Source organism: Botrytis byssoidea (genome assembly GCF_014898295.1).
Source record: "Botrytis byssoidea strain MUCL 94 chromosome Unknown BBYS_003, whole genome shotgun sequence".
Lineage (NCBI taxonomy): Eukaryota > Fungi > Ascomycota > Leotiomycetes > Helotiales > Sclerotiniaceae > Botrytis > Botrytis byssoidea.
Window position 1 is genome coordinate 2,252,693 of NW_024065844.1, and position 20,557 is coordinate 2,273,249.

General features: G+C 27.2%; 3 protein-coding genes across 3 annotated transcripts; 1 reads left to right on the forward strand and 2 right to left on the reverse strand.

Moving 5' to 3' along the window:
* Nucleotides 1-292: 292 nt before the first annotated feature.
* On the forward strand, nt 293-1,591 carry EAE97_002091 (uncharacterized protein; the record flags this gene model as incomplete). The annotated part of the gene is made up of 2 exons (XM_038872602.1): nt 293-1,058; nt 1,155-1,591. The coding sequence occupies 2 exons, from the start codon at nt 293-295 to the stop codon at nt 1,589-1,591; spliced, it is 1,203 nt and encodes a 400-aa protein (XP_038737160.1).
* A 12,738-nt stretch (nt 1,592-14,329) lies between these two features.
* EAE97_002092 (uncharacterized protein) lies at nt 14,330-16,879 on the reverse strand (the record flags this gene model as incomplete). Its single annotated transcript, XM_038872603.1, has 1 exon — nt 14,330-16,879. The coding sequence occupies one exon, from the start codon at nt 16,877-16,879 to the stop codon at nt 14,330-14,332; it is 2,550 nt and encodes an 849-aa protein (XP_038737161.1).
* A 720-nt stretch (nt 16,880-17,599) lies between these two features.
* Nucleotides 17,600-20,134, reverse strand: EAE97_002093 (uncharacterized protein; the record flags this gene model as incomplete). The annotated part of the gene is made up of 3 exons (XM_038872604.1): nt 17,600-18,439; nt 18,491-19,944; nt 20,032-20,134. 3 exons carry the CDS (start codon nt 20,132-20,134, stop codon nt 17,600-17,602), a joined length of 2,397 nt encoding a protein of 798 aa, XP_038737162.1.
* Nucleotides 20,135-20,557: the final 423 nt, after the last annotated feature.

Genomic DNA, 20,557 nt, shown 5'->3' on the forward strand with positions numbered 1-20,557 from the left:
TATTATAATCAAAAATAGTATATATTAAGTATTAAAGGATTTAATTGATATTAATAAAATAATTATTAAAATAATGTATTAGATAGAAAAAGAATAGGGAAATAAAAACTAAAAGAAATTAAGAGAATATTATATTTAAAGAAATAGATTATAGACTAAAATATATAATTATATTTATTTTTAAAGAATTGCTAATATTAGGATATCGATTATATAATCAAAAAGGGCATTGTATTAATTAGTATTACATTAATACTATTTTATATTAAGTATTAGCTTTTTATAGATAATAATGATCAAGAATGAATACAACTATAATAGACTAAAGTACTTTACACTTATATCAACCAAGTTGATACCAACAGGTATCAAGAGACTCGTCCATTCTAGAGTCAACGCTGCTACAAATAAGTCACTTTTACTCAGTGACATTCTCGAAATAATTGGCCCTCATATCTTAGTCACAGATCCTCGCGACAGAATCTATGGGCTGCTCGGACTTGCAGCCAGCTGCGATATCATACCAGACTACACATTATCGAAAACTCAGGTCTACACTCAAGCTGCGAAGCACCTCCTTAGTAGTGGCAATTTTAATTATCTGGGCGTCTTCAGCGGAGGGGAAGATAGCTCCAGCAATAATTCACAGTCCTGGGCCACAGATTTTGACATCATAGCAAAGCATTCTTTCGGGGTTAGGCCACTTACAATATACGACAACGATGTATGTTGTTACAAAGCTGCGACCGATCTGACCCCAGATTTGAGATTTCATGACAATGATCGTGTTATGAGCGTCAGAGGTGTGCTAGTAGGTGATGTCGACACATGCGGTCAAGTTATGGACGCAGATATGCACTCGCATTTCGAAATTCTAAGTCAGTGGGAAGATATTATGGTACGAAGATTCCGATGCGATCACCTAGCCACATCTGCATCAGCCAACTCTGGTACAATAATGGACGTGTGGGATTCCTGGAAGACAAGAATCTGCAGCGCGAATGTCTCATGGCATGAGAATTGGGGACCGATCAGCGATAAAACTTTAGGTGGATGGAGTGAGGGAACCATAGAGACAGATGATTGGAAAACTTCTATTTCAAATTTATGACAATCGAGAGGATCAATGAAGCACCAAGAATCTTACGTGGCAGGGGGTACTTTGACCGAAGCATATTGTCGCACCTTGCTAATGAATAAGATTCTATCCGAGTCAGATACCCTTGAAAGGTTCTACGACGATCATGTTCCCGTACGGGATGAAGACATGTGCAGGCCAACACCAACAGAATTCAAACGAACATCTATGCTTCGTGAAAGCAGAATGTTCGACAAGTATCTCAAAGAAGTGACCAAAAACCGAAGGCTCTTTGTCACTTCAAAAGGATATATTGGGTTGGGCCACCAACGGGCAGAGAAGGGTGATAGACTGTGCATTTTTAATGGATCACCTGTGCCTTATATTTTGAGACAACATGGTGATTATTGGATTTTGGTTGGCCAATGTTACGCACATGGTCTTGTGACAGGAGAGATTGGAGAAGCTTTGGAGCGTGGGGAAGCGACCTCCCAAATATTTGAGATTAGATGATTTAAAATTGATAGAGATTGTTTTTGGTAGATTGCAAACATGCCATCTTTACACTACGCCATCGAGTGGCGAATCTACATGCATATCCAATTTCGCGTCTCTTCTACGTTGACTTCTCCTCTTAGTGATCGACCTCCATTCAGTCCTTAATCGCTCCGCTTTGCAAGTGTATGAGACTACTACCAATTCCTCCAAATGGCAATAAACACCAATCAAGATTGATAGGGAATGTTTCTAGTAAAAGCGAATCAAAAAAATCTACTGCCAAAATGCGATATTTTTGGCCCACTGACAGCGATTATAAATCCTCAATGCTGTTGATAGGGTCTACGAAGAATCCTCATGACGACTGCCACTTCACACGGAGCCTTGAATGGTTCACAGGACTCGCAGCTCAATTATGAAAAGATTTTTCCTAATTTGATCCGTATAAACAAGGCATATTTTCTCGTAACGTGCCCAGCATGTGAGGCACTATAGCACAGGTATTTGTAGATAATATACAGAGAAATGAATAGCAAAGTGATTGGTTTTGTATCTCGATCGTAATCTCGACGGAGCAGTAAGATTCCATCAAAATTCAATCACACAACTGAAGACTGACGTTAAAGCTATCTTGCGCTTTCCTTGAATCTGGGAATCCGAGAATTCGGTACTCAATACAATACAGATACTTGGGATAAATCGATTTTGTGATTATATTTTTACTGTCATCCTTAACGAGATCCTAGCAATCGATCTCGCCTCCGTCGTTTTGACTCTTTTTTTTGCTAACCAACAATATTAGACTCATCTGTCGTGCCGTAGCAAAAACCAATCTAGAGTGACCATCCAAAAGTACATAACAAATTGCGGCATCCGGGATCGGGTCAAATTTCCTGTACTGTCTGATTCAAAGTCTTTTGACCACTGAATTCATAAGACTTACTGTTTCAAAACTCAACTTAAATAGCAATCAGTCTAGACACTAGAAAATGATTATCGAGCGCTTCTTAGTTCAAGATCAAACCGTGACTCGTTTTTTTGTTTCTGATTTCGTATATGAAGTATGTAAATCACCTGTATAATTAATCATTCCCACAACACCAACGCATAATACTGCAGTATCATCACCAAAAGGGCAAATATACTGAGTCCCAATATCCAACTGGAATTGTGGTACATTGAGTATTTCATACAAAACCCATATCCCATCAATCTTCACACCAAGAAACCCTGAGGATTTTAGGGCTTATGAAGCTCTTGCCGTCATATGTATCTGCTACTACCGTCTCCATTCCCATTCATCACTATCTAGGAAGGTGTTCGCATTTTCACCGTATACCAGTATTGTAATTAGTATTTTCTGTATTTTGGATACGCCGCACTTCAGTGATGCGTATTGAATTTTTGAAATATATTTCAATAATTATTAATAGATTGAATATCACTGATAGTTTTCAATATAATTTTCAATATAAGTAGAATATTGAATATTACTAGTAGTATTCTGAAATATGAAAATTTGTATATTTTTATTTGAATATTGTATATTTTGAATGAGTTTAAGTCTAATATAAAAAGAGACTCTTTAAAATATATAATATTAAATTGAAATATATTGTTACGGGCATTGATATGAAACCGGCATCGGGCTGATATCATTTCGATACTAAAGAATTTTTATATATATATAGTTTCAAAAAGAGGTTTTAAAGGAATCAATAAAAAGTCTTATTCTAAATCTATATTTATATTTATATTAATTATTATCTTGTATTCATTTTGTTGAAATAAGTTATAGTGGGGAATGAATTAATTGAATTTAGGGTATAGTTCATTGTATTATAGTTTAACTGAAATGAGAGCTAGAATATAGTTATACTCTCTATAAGATGTAATCACCTTATAATTAATACTAATATTAATTAGACTATAGTACTAATATTATAAAAACTAACTACTTTCAATATACCTCTTAATTATTAATATAAGTGATATTTGATTTCATTTTAAACTCTTAAAAGATATATATAATTTCCTTTTTGTATTATATATATTTTGCCCATTTGATTTTATAAATATTTCTTATTATATATTCCTCTTTTTTATCCTAATATATATTATTATTATTAATATATATATCCTGGATAATTAACATATAGATTAACCCATTTTAAATTCTGTTTATATATAATATTTCAACAAATCTTACATATTTGATTAATAAAAATGATTTTATAAGTTTATTAATTATTTATTGATTAATTAATATAAATCATAAATTTATATAATTTTAAGCTATTTGTTTATAGATATAATAATATCTCATTATTATATATTTAATTCATTAATAAATTTCTAGATTCTCAATAAATACTAAACTATTCTGATTATTATTAATAATCTTGATTTTCTTGGCTTCTAGATATTTGTAGTTTAATTTAGCTAATTCCCTAAGAAACTATTTAATTTATAATATTTCTATAGCAACTTTACATAATTTATAATACTTTGATTTAATAGAGCTCAAAGTTATAATTGATTATCTCTTTAATTATATAAAAAAAACATATCTAGATATACTCCTATTAATAAAGAGATCTTTAGTATAATTGGAATTTATATATTCCTCAATATTGTAATTATTTATGCTATTATTATCGATAATAATATAATCAATTATATTAATCAGATATTTAAAAATATAATTATTGTATTTATATAAATTGGAAAAGGATTAATAAGAAAATAATATAAAATACTTATATTATATATAATATCAGAATAAATATAAAGAGAATTGATTAATTCAATTTTGGATTAATATAAAACTACAAATTATATATTTATAATTTCTTTAAATAAAATTATATCTTTAATTGTATCAATTAATATTAGAATTGATTTAGTTTTGTAGTATTCAAAGCCAAATTTTCGAGAAATCTTTTAAATATAAATGTTTTAGTATAATATAATAATTTTGATTATTAGATTTTAATTAATTTTAATATTAAGAAAATAGGAAATCAATTCTAAGTTTTCTATTTTGAATTTATTAATAAAATTCTTTTTGAGTATTATATATTTATTATTTTTATTTATAATAACAAAATTACTAATATATATAATAATAATAATCCTAATAATTTTATTAAAATAAATATAATTATTGATTTTTATTGAATTAAAATCTAATTTGAAAAGAGTATATTTTAAAATCTCTTACTATTAGTATAAAGCTTATTTTAAACTATAAAAAGCTTTAATTAATTGATTAATTCAAATAATTCTATTAGAGTTTTCTTCTAATTATTTATAAATTATACTGTCTTACTTTTAATAAGGAAATAGCTTAATATATATAGATAAATTATTAAATATCTTAGTATTTAGAAATAACATAACATATGGGGAACTCGGACATATGGGGAACTCGAACACTTTTTCAATTATTCTATACGCGATCTTGTTTTACAAGCTATATAATCCTCTAATTCCAATTCCAAATCACTTGAACTATTTTTTAGCTCTTTTTTTTTAATTTTTTCTTTTAATTCTTTAATTAAGTATTTGTATAGCTATCCTTATAACTTTTTCTTTTTTAATTTTTTCTTTATCTTATATATTATTTTTAATATTTTCTTAATATTAAAAACAAATTGATTTTGTAATTTGATTTTTTTATCTTTAATTCTTTTCTTTCAAATCTCAATTATCTTTTAAATATTAGAAAGCTATTTCCGAAATAGAATTATTTTAATATTTTGAGATTCTATAAGTTTAATTATTTTTTTAATATATTAATAAATTAGTGATATAAAAGAATTATTATTTATTAAAGTTATATTAAAGATCTGATTTACTTATTTTAATTTTATTTCATTTGAAAAAGAATTTCTAAATATAAATAAATCTAGATTTTAATTAGAGATTCTTATTTATAAAATAAAAAATTATTAAAAGGAATTAAATAGTAATAAATCAAATACTTTTTATAAGGCAAAAGGTATCAAATTAGCTTTTTTTTAATTAGTTTTAATATTAAAAGAATTTAATACTTTTTTTCTAATATTTTGAAAGAGTTTTATTTATTCAATTCTTTGAATTCGTTTTATATTAGCTTAAGAATATTAATCAATTTCTAAAGTATAATATTATTTTATTAATTTATATATTATAATATCAAATAATTAAAGTAAATAAAAATAATAAGAAAATAATATAAATAAATCAATATTATTATTTATATAAAAAATAATAAAGCTATTTGTAATATAATTTAAATAGCTATTTATAATTAAAAGTCAAGATTAATCACTTAATACTTTCTTAGATTTTAATTCGAAAATCCTTTTTAATTATTCTAATCCATAATTATTTGAAATTTATTTATTTATATTAATAAAAAACTATTAGTTTTAAAATATATTCTTTAGAATTCATATAAAATTTGTATTTTGAGCCTTAAAAATGATTATAGATAATAAAATATTTCTAATTATATTAATATATTCAAATATAATTATTTATTCTTATTTATTAGCTATAACTTTTCAATTTGATTTCTAAATAGAATTAATTATTATATAAGTATTTTGAATACTTCCAACTCCAAATTTGGTTTTATTTATATTATATATATTATCTAATTTATACTTTTATTTAATAAAATATATACAAAATATATCAAATTAAATCTCAATATTTTCTAGAGTTGCTTTTTTAGCTTGATTAGATTTTAATTAATATAAATAATATATTTTAAATTCTAAATATTGTTTTTGGAATTTATAGATTTATTTATAATCTATAAATAGAATTTCTATTGAGATAGGATTTCGAAATAATATAATCTGAATATATTAAAAATGAATTTCATTAGTTATTTTCTTTATTAATATAAATATAATAGAGAATCTAATAATAATAAATTATGAAATCCATTATACAAGAGTATTTTCTTTTATATTTGAAAGAATTTGAACTATTTTGTAGATTTGAGAATATATTTTCTTTTTAATTAATCTATTAGCTAAAATAGACTTAGGAACTTTAAAATACTTTATAGTTTTTCTAATTGATTTAAATTCTTTTAATTGAAGTGAAATTATAGTTTTTTAAAGCTTTTCTTTAATTTGAGTAAATATAAAAGGTGATTAGATATATATAATAAAAGTTATTGCGATTTCAAGTTGATAATGGGCTAAAAGTGTCCGAGTTCCCTATATGTCCGAGTTCCTCATACGTTACGTTACTATAACTATATTTATTTGAAATACTTATAGATTGTATTTTGTAATAATTACTATAATAATCCTCTATAATATATTTTTATATATACCTACAAAAGTTTAATTGAAATCCTGATTATAATATTATTCAAAGCCTTAAATAATCTAATAAGTCTTATATTTAGTTATTTTACCTTCTTTATTATATTTATATTTATAAATAGTTTTTCTATATAGAATCTTCTATTTATAAATATTGAATCTCTTAATTAATTTGAAAGTATTATTCTTGAGAATAGATTTATACTCTTTCTTAATAGATTCAATTTATTAGTTTTTGTTTTATAATCTCATAATTTTATTAAAAGATTTAGGATTATTATCTAAATCGCTTGTAGTTATTATATATATATTAAATACTATAGTATAATATTGTTATAAAATAGGTAATATAAAGTATTCATTATTCATCTTTTTGTTTTTAAAATCCTTAAACTAATTATAATTACATTTAGATTCGAATATTAATATTTTATTATTTTCTATTTGATTGAATTCATTTTCATTTATAATTTCGATAAAGTTATTAATAGTATTAGATCGATTATTAATATTAATAATTAGCTTATCCAACTAGGTATAGATAAAGCTGTTTATAGATATCAAATTATTAGTTATTTTATTAATAATATTATTCTTTTTAATTTGATATTTATTATTATTATTATTATTATTATTATTATTATTATTATTAGAATCTGTTATTAGATCTAATTTATCAAATTATATATTTAAAGATTATATAATCTTATTCAGAGTATAATTTAATATAAATACTCTATAAATATGATTATTTTCAAAGTTAATCAAAATACTCTTTTCTATATAAAGTGCGAATTTCTGATTTGTAATTCTATATTCTTTTGGGATATATATATAAGTAATACTATTTAGTATATATAGATAAGAGATATCGAATTGATTGTTAATATTAGGTCAAATATGATCTATATAAGCTTTATATAATATAATATTATCTAGTAATATATAAATAGTAATATAATTTATAATATAAACTATATCTTTTAGAATCTTAGGCTAAAGAAAAAGTGGGATGTTTATCTCTATAAAAATTAAATAAGTTTTTTCTAAAACAATATGAATTGATTATTCTAAGATCCTGTTTTGATTAAGGGTAACCGATATCCCTGTATCTTGTACAACCCTGTATCTTGCACAATTTGATTTATTAAACTAAAAATCGATATTAAATTCAAATATCATTATAATGATTTTAAAATTTGTATAATAGAATCTTATATTTATTAAAAGATAATTTCAGGAATTTGAAAGATTTGAAATATTCAATTGAATATTAATCGATTTTGAGTAATAATATTTTAAAATATTAATAATAAAATAAAAACCTATATTAGAGTGAATGTATATAATTGAAAAATAGTTTTTTGTATTTATTATTATTATTATTATTAATCAAAAGTTTGAAATTTCGAAAAATATCAATAATCAAGTTTTATATCAAGTTTTAAATTTCTGTATAGTTTTAAAAAAAGAAAATAATTTAAAAATACTTTTTAAAATATGATAAAATATTTATTTCGAGATTTTAGAAAAATAAAATTGATATTTTAATTTAATTTATAAAACTATATTTTTATATATTGGAAAATATATAATATAATAATAATAAATAATATTGAAATAATATATTATCTAGAAATTATAATTAATTATGTTATAGAGTAATATAAATAAGAAAAAATAATAATTAAAATAATTGATCTTTATATTTCAGTTGAAAAGTTTATTATATATTTTTTTTCAATCAAAAATATTGTAGTTCCTTTTTTAAAAGAATTTTATTTCTAAAAAAAGTTTTTAAATTTTATAATATTTCTAAGAATTTTATAGTTTATATTCGATTTCAAATTCATTTTATAATATTTAATACTAATTATTAGTTTTAAATTTAAATTTAAATCAAGATTTTCTTTCAAAAAATATTTGAATAAAAATTCTTTATTATTGATTATATAATTTTAATTTTTAAATATTAATATTTTTAAAATAAATAATTATATATATTAATATATAATAAAATATAGTATTTTATTATTTAATTATCAATATTAATATATAAATAATATATTATATAATTAAATTATATTCAGAATATAATTAATACTTAAGTTATAAAAGATTTTTGTTTTAAAACAAATTATTTATTAAAACTCTTATTATATATTAATATAATTTCGAATTTTTGATATTAAAATTAGCTTTTTTTGATTCCATATATTAAAAGATCTTCAAATTTATAGAATATATTCTAAAAACAAACTTTTATTATTTCTATTATTAAATAAATTAATACATAATAATTTTATATTAATAGTTTTGATATCGAGATTTCTATTCAATTATCAATTATAATTATGATTTTATTATTTTATATAAAAGAAATAATATTATAGTATTCTTATTTTTATTTTTAATAGAATTCAATGATTGATTGATTATATATCATTTTTAGAATATTATTTTCAAAAGAAATAAAAGTGTGCAAGATGCAGGGTTGTGCAAGATGTAGGGATATCGGTTATATAATATTATAAGTTCTAAATAAAAACCTGAAGTTATAATCATTTAATTAAATTTAAAATAATCATATTTGTTTTCTTTGTTAAATCTTTATATAAGAATTATAATATTATATTATATTTTTATATACTTATCCATAAATTAAATTATCTTTTTAGCATCTTCTTTATCTTTATATATAAATATTATATATTTATAAGTATTTTTGTTTATAAATAATATTATATATTTATAATTATTGAGACTTATAGAGTGTATTTTAATAATATTAATATTTATCTATTCGAAAGGATAAATTGTATGATTATTAATTGTCTTTCTCTTGATTTAATAAGATTTACTTAGTGTATATAATTCGTATATTTCTGATTTCTTTTTGAAAAAACTTTTTATATCTTTTTTAAATAAATCCTTAATTATTTTTTGTATCTTCTATATATTCTATAATAAAAAATAATTAAAATAATAATATTAGATTTTTATTGATTTAATTATTATAATTATTATATATAAAATAATAAGAAATATACTTTATATTTTTGATATATTAAGTATTTGTATATATAAATTATAATCGATTTGAAATAGAATTCCTTTATTTTTATTATAAACAAAATCTATATCAGTATTATTATTATTTGGTTATATATAATCACTAGTCTTTTAGAATTTAAAACCTGAAAATAATTTATAGAAAAGATCTTCAAAATAAAGTGTTTCAAATAGTATAACAAAGTTAATTGAATTATTTAATAGAATATATTTTATATAATTAATTTAATATTAATTAATATAATTGGATTGTTCATAGATATTAATATAAGATTATTTATTTTCTTAAAAAATAGTTTCTTGTATATCTTGAAGTTACTCTTTTATCCTATATATAGTATATTGATATACCTATATTATATAATTATATACCTTATTAATAAAAATCCCATATATCTTACATTAAAATCTTTTTATTTATTAATACTAAATTTGATATAAATGTAATATTTTAAGGAATTTGTAAATAGAAAATAATACTATTATTAATCCTTTAATATTTATATCAAAATTTATATTCTTAATCTTCTTCTTATTATTTTCTTTTTTAATAAAATTTTGAAATTTAGAGTATTAAAGTTATTTTTATTTTATCTTCTTTTTCTATACTTTTTTTTAATTAATATTAATAAGATTTAAAAGATATTTATTAATATATTTCTTTTTGTTATAAGGATTATTATAATATTTATAATTAATTTGTCCTTCTTTTATTGAATTAGTATTTTTTCTATTTTTTTTTTCTTATTTAATATTTCTTATTTTTTTTTCTAAATAAGGTTGAGTCATACTTATTAAAACCTTTATTCTTTTATATTTCATTTATGAAATTATTAATAAATTAAATCAAGTTGAATATTTTATTCTTATTACTATAGTAAGTTTGATAGAAATATTAATTTATTCAAACTAATAAATATTTACTAGCTTTATATATAAACTAAATATAATAATTGATATTTATAAGCTTAATATTAAACTTCTTAAGATTTACTATTAAAACCTTATATTCAATAATGAACTTTTCAATTGAATCAAAGTTATTAAGATCTATATTTAGAAAACATTTTTATTTATTTATATATAAATAATATTTAATATTTTTATAACGTGGTTTATTAGCATATAGCCCATATCAGCATGTAGCCTACTTTCACCTCAATTCATACTTTTAAATTCATATTATTTAATAATAATCAACTCAATTGATTAAAACTATAAAGAATTTAATAATTTAGGATCTATTATATTATTCTAATAAACTCTTATATTATATTCTATTTTTTTATATTTATTATAATATTTATTAAAAAATACTTTTCTATTAAAATATCTTTTTTTTGATACTCATTATATTAAATCTAAATATCAATCTTTTACTAAAATAATATATTAAAAACTTTTTATTTAGTAAATATTCCTTTTTGATATAATTAGATTTTTTTCATATATCAATATTTATTTAATATCTTATTTACTTTTCAAAGTATATGAATTTCTATATTCAAAAATATATTTTTATAAGTTAATCTTTTTATACCTTTAATTAAAACTAATATAATTTCAAATATAGATGTAAGGAAGCTTAATTAATAATAAGTTATTTGAAATTTAATTAATATCAATTGAAAAAAAGCTTTAGTTAGATTATAAGAGGTTTGAGAGATCTATTAATTTAAATTGAAAAAGGGGGGGGTAGATATACGAATTCGAATATTTAATTTTAAAAATACAACTTTAGGATTAAATGATATTAAACCTATTCTTTAGAATCCTGATTTTATATTCTCAAAAGTAATTGATTTCTTATATATAATTTTATAAATTATAAAGAATTTAATCTTTGAAATATAATTAATATATATTTTAATAAATCCATTAATTTAATTATTATATAAATATTTTAGATTATTAAAATAGTTAATATTAGATAATTAAATTAAATAATTTAAATATAATAATAAATATAAATATATAATATTATTCTCTTTATAATATATTTGAAAAACTATTAATTTATAATTTTCATATTTATTTAATATCAATATTCGATATTTGTTTTTTCTTTGATTTTTAATATATTTATCAAAATATTTCAATTATTTTAAATCTATCTCATTATTTATCTATCCATTAAATATAGATTTAATAACTTAATCCACAAAAAAATCAATTTCAATATACCAATTAAAGAAATAAATCTATCCTTAAATTATTAGAAATAAAAGAATAATTTTATCCTCCTCATTTCCATATATTTTTACTATAGCCCATTCTCAATTGCCTAATTATATTGATTTATTTCTATTATATCTCTTAATATTAATAATAACTATTATTATATATATAATCTAGTTTAAACTATTTTCTATTATTATTAATTTTTATTATCTAAAATACTCTTACTAATACTTCTCTTTTTTTAATTTAATTAATAAAAATAATTATAAAATATAATATATAGTTAAGAAATATATACAATTGAAATAAAAAGGGCTTTATAATTAATATAAGAAGGATTATAAAGAGAATAATAAATACTAATATTTATAATAAAAGTAGAGTAATAAAAGCTAAGTAAAATGAGTTAAAAGAGTTTATTATTCTATTAGTAATTATATATGTTAATAGGATAGTTCTCCCTTTTGTTCTTATTTATAAAGGAGATTCAGGGAATCTATAAGATATATGGGTTTAGAATATAGAGGAAAAGAATAAAGCTTATTTTGAAGCCTTAAGTAATGAATAATTATTAAATACTTTTAATTTATATTAACTTATAAATATATTCGATTCTATTATATATCAAAAAGCAGATGGAAGATATTATCTATTTATTATCAATAATTATTCTAATTATATTAATATGGAATTCCTTTTAAAATATAATAAATTAAAAATTATTATTTTAATTCTTTTTTTTTTTATATATATCAATTATAGCTTTTCGATATTAAAATCTTTAGTATTCTTTTAATAAATTATAATATATTATTAAATAATTTGATATATAATAGTAGGGGGATTATTGATATAATAAAGTATATATTTTGGGACATATTTAAAAAGGCTTGAGAACTTATTTATACAAAGTATAATATTTTATAATCCTTTGAAAAAACAGGCATATATTCTATAAATAGAAATCTTATAATTAACTATATTATTTTGAAAGCCTTTTTTATATTATCTATATTATTTAAAATTTGTAGAGATGTTCTTGCTATATTATATATATCAAAAGCAATATATAAAATGAAATTAGAATTTCATTATACTCTTACCTATGAAATTACTTTAAAGCTTTTTAAAGCTATAATTATATTAGAAATTGAAACTTCTATATAGAAATATAGATTTAAAGATTTAAAAGAGACTCTAAAACTTGAAAAAAGAAAAAGAGTTTATTCAAAGCGTTTAAATCTTATTAAAGAAAAGGGGAATAATGTATTTTTATGATTATCTTTTACTATTATCAAAACTAGAATATATTAAAAAGATAAAATACTTAAAAAGGAATAAGAGAAGAAAGCTAAGTTTTAAATAAAAGCTAAAAAGAAAACTGAGAAGAAACAAAAAGAGATTGAAACAAGAAAAAGGATATTATAAAAAAAGATTGATTATTAGATTATATATAATATAAAAAAAGAGATTAAAAAGATTTTAAAATCAATAAAATCTCCAATCAAAAGAAATAAAAAGTTCCCTAAAGCTTTTTCTACTATAGATTTAATATTAACAAAAATTATAAAGCTTTCTAATACTATAAAGATTAATAATTTGAAAGAAAAAAAGAAAAAGATTATATTACAATCTAATAAAGAATAAGCACTATGAATTTCATCGAAATTCAAAATCTAAAGATTTTATTATATTTTTAAATAATATTATATCTTATTATTTATTAATTAAATTACTAGCTCTTTATCTTATAAATTGGAATTGTTATTAATTTTTAAAGTTATTCAAAATGGATGATTGAGATTGTGCATATAGCAGGGATGTGCACGTAGTAGGGAAATCGGTTACACGTGCATCTACGCTAAAAAAAAGACAGCGCTTAGCGGCTTATCTTCCTATTTTCTCCGAGTATATATGATCGAACTCACGGCAGAACTAAGGCTTAAAGGTTTGCGTTTCTGGAATATAGCAAGTTTTGAGCCTCAGCATCAAGTCTTGATAGAATATGTATGAATATAGAGCGAGCTATCGATATTGATTACTGGAAAAAGCTGTTACGTACTCAATGAAATAGAATAGTATCAATGATCAACATCACAGGTCAATCTGATTCACCAAACTACTCATTTTAGATCCCCATTCGATTTCCTCACAAATCTCTCTCCCTCCTTCATACAAGCACAACCTCCTTCCACCTCGGTATCTGCCCCTCCCACCCCTCAACACTCACCCACCCCACCGCAACCCTCATCGCTACCTCCTCCTCTTCATCCCACACAATCCACATAACACACTTCATCTTCCTACCCTCCCTCTTCTCCACCATCTCCATAAAGTCTTTCGAAAACGTACCTCTCGAACTATGCTCATTCATCCACATCAAATTCTGCATCGACGAGATTCCAAAATCGATTTCAAAGAGGGAGATAAGTTCAATTTGTAGAGCGGTATTCGTAGGACCTGACGAAACATGAGACTCGAGAAAGTTATTCAAACTGCCGGAATCGATTTTCAGTTCTCCGATCATTTCATCCTTTCCAAGAGAGGCAATGGTGAAGAATCTCAAGTCTTTGTGTCTCGCTAGCGGCGGTCGTGAGATTTCATTCATGTCAATATGACAAGTAATAGAATATGTTTGAAACAATAAGATACTCGGACCAATAAAGTTACTTGACATGATCTTCCGGGTGCTCGCGTGCGGGTCTTCCTCTACGTCAAGTAAAACCCCAAATTTTGGATTCGAAGATCTTGATCCTGATGTAGACGAGTAAGAATATGTATACCATGAACTCATACTTTGATGTGATTGTGATGGGGAGGTGTGCACTTTGATTGTGGGAACGACCTGTTTATATCTCTTCCCTTGTCTTATTGTTACTTTGCCATCTGCGCTGGAGTTTGGCTTATAAGCTTCATAAATAGCCCACCTCACCTCCATGTTTACCCCACACTTGTCCGGACTTGCAAGAAATGGATACTCAATTTGTCCCTTCCAACCCGCCCACGACCAAGTCGGAAATTCAAAATTCCCAGAGCTCAATTCTTGAGATCCTCTACGCGAAAGATTTCCCTCCGGTTGCCAAGCTAGGGCAAACTCAAAACAAATAGCCGGTATTCCACATACCGAGCCCCCTAGACCTTTCAAAAGAAGACCTGTATAAAATCCCCGACAAGCATTCAAACAATCGCTTTCTTGTGTAAATTGTCTCGTAGACATTTTCGATACCATTGCCATGTAGTTTTCGAACGGATCCAATATATTCCGAAAATCGAAGCCCGTTTTAAGACTTTCATCATAAAATATATCTTCAATCTCACCCGTATCCCCATTTTCGTTGCTATCTAGAGTCAACAAAGGAAAATCCTCACTCCAACTCCCTTCCTCGCATGAATAATAAGTTCTTTCCGTCGTGAAACAAAGAATTCGTTTTGAAAACACTAATTCCTGAAATGTCCACCCGCGAGTGAACCATGTTGAAAACTCTATCACTTCACGAAGTTCCATTGAGTTGACTGTGAATCTGATGTTGTCAACCAAGTGAGTTTCTGCGTCTGTGAAAACTGGATCGATATCCAGTAGTCCAGAATTTGCACCATCGCCTGTAGCTGCTACGATCGTCATCTCCGCTTGTGCGTAGATAATATGCATTCGATCAATCTCATGCATTTTGCTTTCTAGATCATCTTGCACTATACAGAGGGCGTCGACCCACAAGTACCGTATTCCAAAGCGTCCAGTAATTTCAATTGCATCTAGAATCGTCTGCGGTATACTTTGGACTGTAAGAGAGCCTGGTGTGGAGAACTCATTCTCATTTTCCTTCTTGAGAAGAAGAAATGGTGGGCGCCCCCATACATAACTCAAAATGAAGTACTTTGGAACTTCATCAATCCCCATTTTCACAATCTTCATATCCGCAATATCGATCAATCTACTTGGTCCAAAACCTAGGCTGAGAGCCCCGGTCATTTGCGTTCCTCGGCATTTCTCATGATTTTGTAAACAAGAATTAAAACAGTCTGAGAACATACCCAGATCTCTTTCAGTACTTATTCCACCACTGGGCAAAGGAATCCAGGGCTTTTTCACACCGGTGAATATAATTTCGTGATCAGTGGCGAGCATTGGAAGTTGAGTAGGTTCATCATTGATATCATCCACTGTATTTTCGGGCCACCAAATCGATAAAATTCCATCACTTATGATGGTACTGAGAGAAAGCTGAAGGTACTCCGAGAACGGATCAACGATCCACTCTACCCCATCCCCACTTCCAGTAAGCTCCTCTGCATAAGCCAATTCGAGGAGCCTAGTCAGAGTCAATCCATGAAGATCTTTCCCCTTCAATTTTGCATTCACATAAATCTCCCTTCGTTTCGTCCGTAAAAATTGTCTCGTAAGTAAAGCACAAAACGAACAATTTTTCTGAGCAAATATTTCATTCAAAGTGCCCAGATGCAGATTGTCAGAAGCATCTCGGGCGCTCGCACCGAAGTCGAATCCTTGAGCTGCATCATCATTATAACATACGTCTTTTAGTCGCTCGTCTACTGTTACACAATGATTACAGAGCGCACCACCAGCACCGCCAGCGGAGTTTAAAGAGTAACTTCCGAGATATCGTTCCGAAATGGCATTCTCGAGATGTCGCAAGGCAAGTTTATAGGTCTCGATACTTGGGTTTTGATCGCCGTTAGGAGTGGAAAGTGTTAATTCCATCGCACTTCGACCCTCATCTCTGAGCTTTGGACTTGAGGAAGTAAAAACATGCTATTTGATGAAGATACGAGTTCGAGTTCGAGCAATTGAAGCATAGTGAGCAATAAACAATCTTAGATCTCGAAGTAATCACGAGAAGCGAAAATGTCAATGAACAATATCTTCGAGGTGATGCTTTGGAAAAAGCTTTTCAGCTGACATGATTTGGAAAATTGCATCGCCACAGGATCTTTAGCTAATAGACAACCGCTAATGATTACCAAATCCAATGCTTACATACAGCTTGGCGTTTTAACAAACAGTAAGAAACATTAATTTTTACAGAATAAAACACGAATTAATGAACAGTAAAATTGATCGACGTTTAAATAAGTGAATTTTACCTTGGACTTCCAAGTGTAGCAATGGAAATACAGAATGAAAGAATAACTATGGAAAAGAATAAATGAGGTCCATAATTTCTATAATGCTATGCTATGTTTTCTATTTACTATCTATTTATATTCAAATACTTTACAATACTCCAATTCCGCTATGGCAATCGTTCGCCAAATGCAATACATTCCAAATTATTTGTTATGTTTGAGTTTCAGATATATAGGTATCATAGCTCATTATGTTTGAGTCTCGCTCACATCGATCGACCCCCCATCCTCACTGTCGATGTATTCAAAACGTAAACTCGTTCCCTTAGGTTTCCTGTCGCCCCACGCACCTCGACTAACATTCCAAAACCTTAATCCTCTCTGCCAACCCCTCAGGCAGTTCCTCTTTTTTCATAATGCCCAATCCAACTACATCTCCCCAGAAGAAAAGGGCTCTACTTTGCGCATACCCCAGATAGTCGAATTCATCTTCTTCCTCCTCGACCTGTTCTTCTATCTTAATTTCCCTCTCATCTTCCGTTTTCATCTTCGCATCCTCGGGATTCGCATGTTCGAGGATCCCATCCTGGGGCCCGTCAATTTCATCCGGCGTCACAACAAACGGCGGTGCATCATCCAACTCTGGAACTTTAGCTTGTACAATTCCCCATGCAACCCATTGAGCACTATTGGCCAATCTCCAAATCCGAATTTCTTTCAACATCTCTTCCACTTGCCTATCTGTCTCCTGCTCTCGTCTTGATTCTTCTTCTGCGTATAGACTTGTACTCATAGTTGGGGTATCCTTCTCGCCACCTGGCGTTCGACTATCCAACATGAATTCTTTGATACTGCCTGGTGGTGCATCTTTGCCTTCCATTTTGGGGGTTAAGTTAGCGTGAGGATTGAAATGAGGACGATGGTTGAGATATGCTCTGACGAATCTCTTCTGCTCTTCGACTGTGGGATAATTCCTAGTATCACAAGTCCAGGTCATGGGAGCAGGTGCGTGGTAGTTGTAACACCATTCTGTGAAATGATTGGCAAATTCTAAGCCAGGAGTATTTGCACTTGCGTATTCGAAATCGATGACTACCAGTTGTTTGTGGTGATTCGCTGGAAGGAGGAGAGGGGAGGGCGCTGATCCATTGACTGGTGGTTCGGGTACCAGTCGTAGAATATTGCCATATTGTGTCTAGAATTCGAGATTAGTTCGGAACCGCAAAGATTAAAGTGAAGAACATACATCATTATGAGCAAATACCAATCTACGACTTAGCCCTTCTTTTCCCCCATAGCTCTCCTCTAACCATTGTCTGTATCTTTCAACGGCAGCCCTGAAAATGGGCCATTCGACACCACAAACTAATCCTCTATCTCTCCAACTTTCGCCTCTAATACTTTTACTAGAATCTCCTTCCAGAATTTGTTTATCAAGATATGTGATGATCTTCTCACACCTATCAACCCATTTATCCCAATTCTTGAACACAAACGGACCATCATCTCTTTCTTCTTGAAGTAATTCAACACCATCATGCAATTCTCTCATACGTTTCGCGATTTTCTTGCTAGTTTCAGGAATTCTGAGATCTTGCGCTGTAAGGGTCTGAGCATTGAAGAATTCTTCAAATCGTCCATTTCTAAAAGTTCCTAACATTCTAGGTCCAATCTTCTTTCTAGCCAATCTTCTCAAAATGCTCAATTCTGCTTCTCTATCAATCAAATGCTCAACTTGAGGACCATAAATTCGAAGCAATAACTTTGGTGGAGATTTTTGACTTTTGGTTGAAATGTTTGTACTACTCGAAGAAGGTGGTAAATCTGCAGGTGGAGTCACAACATAAACTGCGTTTGTGAGAGCACCACTCAATCGTTCCACTTCAATCTCATGACCTCGATCTAATGGGACTCTTCTCCATCCTTTCAATCTAAGCGTATGCGCCAATCTCACAATTTCATTCTTGAACTGGATCCATGCTTTTCTTTCCTTTTCCGCACGTTTCGCATTGCTTAATGTGGTTGTTTCCATGGAAGATCCAGCGCCACCACTATATGCAAGCGTTTTTGAGTTATCAAGAATAACATCACAAGATGGAACCACAATATCTCCTTCATTATATTCGGTATCAGATGATGGAGAAGGTTTCAGCGAGGGACGAACGAGGGATCGTTTTCTCGATTGTCGTTTAGGTGAAGTAAAGTGTGGGAGTTGATTGTGGCCAAAATCCAACATATTATCTTCCAAAATCCTTTGCAATTTTTCTAAAGAAAGAGCACTTGAAGTAGAACTATCAGACATTGTTCTTGGTTTTGACGTTGTTTCTCTATTAGGCAAATCCTCAGCCTGAGCCTCGTTCTCCTTAGCGTCCCTTTTGTTTGCTTTTCGGGAAGTTCTCTTCGCCTTTTCTGAGTGCAGCCATTCGGCAACTTGAGAAAGAAGTTTATCGCGGTGATGATGATGCTTTGATTCATCATTGGCTTTTGAGGCTTCCGGGGAAGGAACATCTCGATTTGGTTGTTCTAAGCTGTTCTGACTTCGGAGAGATAGTTTGGAGGAACTGGCAGAAGGCATGTTTGGTCGGCCTGTCATTCTTTTTGCAACACCAGCACTGAAATGTTTTATTCTCGAAGATTCGTCTGTAGGAGGAAGTTCGAATTCTTGTATGTCTTCTGGTTCTGGCTCGGCAATTGAGACGACTGAGAAGTTAAAAGATAAGAGGTTAGCGAAACGCCAGGGTCAATGAAAGTATTGAATAATTATGAGAAATAATTGCAATTGCTAACCTTTGGTTGGTCCACTCTTGGGGCTATGAATGTCATCTGTGTCTGCTCTCAAAGCTGGCCTGCGAGGCACCGTCGGACTATTGACATCTGGTGGTGAATTCATTTTAATGGATGATGGATGTTGATGGGAATACGAGTATTATGGAATCAATCAAATCTCCGATTCGTGTAAGGGAGGATTATTTGAAGTCTGGCGCTTTGAATCGCTCGTCGATCAATATCCCCAAGTCCAAAGCTCTCGCTCTCTCATATGTATTGTGGGATAAAGCACTACCCCACCTTCGAGGAGCTGAATGTCACTTGAAGCTATTGTGGATGTGGATCGCAGAAGATTCTTGATTGTTGCTTAACCTGATTGGCCTTCTTTTGCTTCTTCCGATGTGGGTTGGTTGGTTGATGCAGAGAAAGAGATGGAAAGGAGTGAAGTTTGCAATGAAAATTATTTGCAGTACCAGATCGAAGTGGTAGAAGATTTGACGATAGGTAGTAAGGAGAGTAGATACTAGATATTAACATTAAAGTGAAG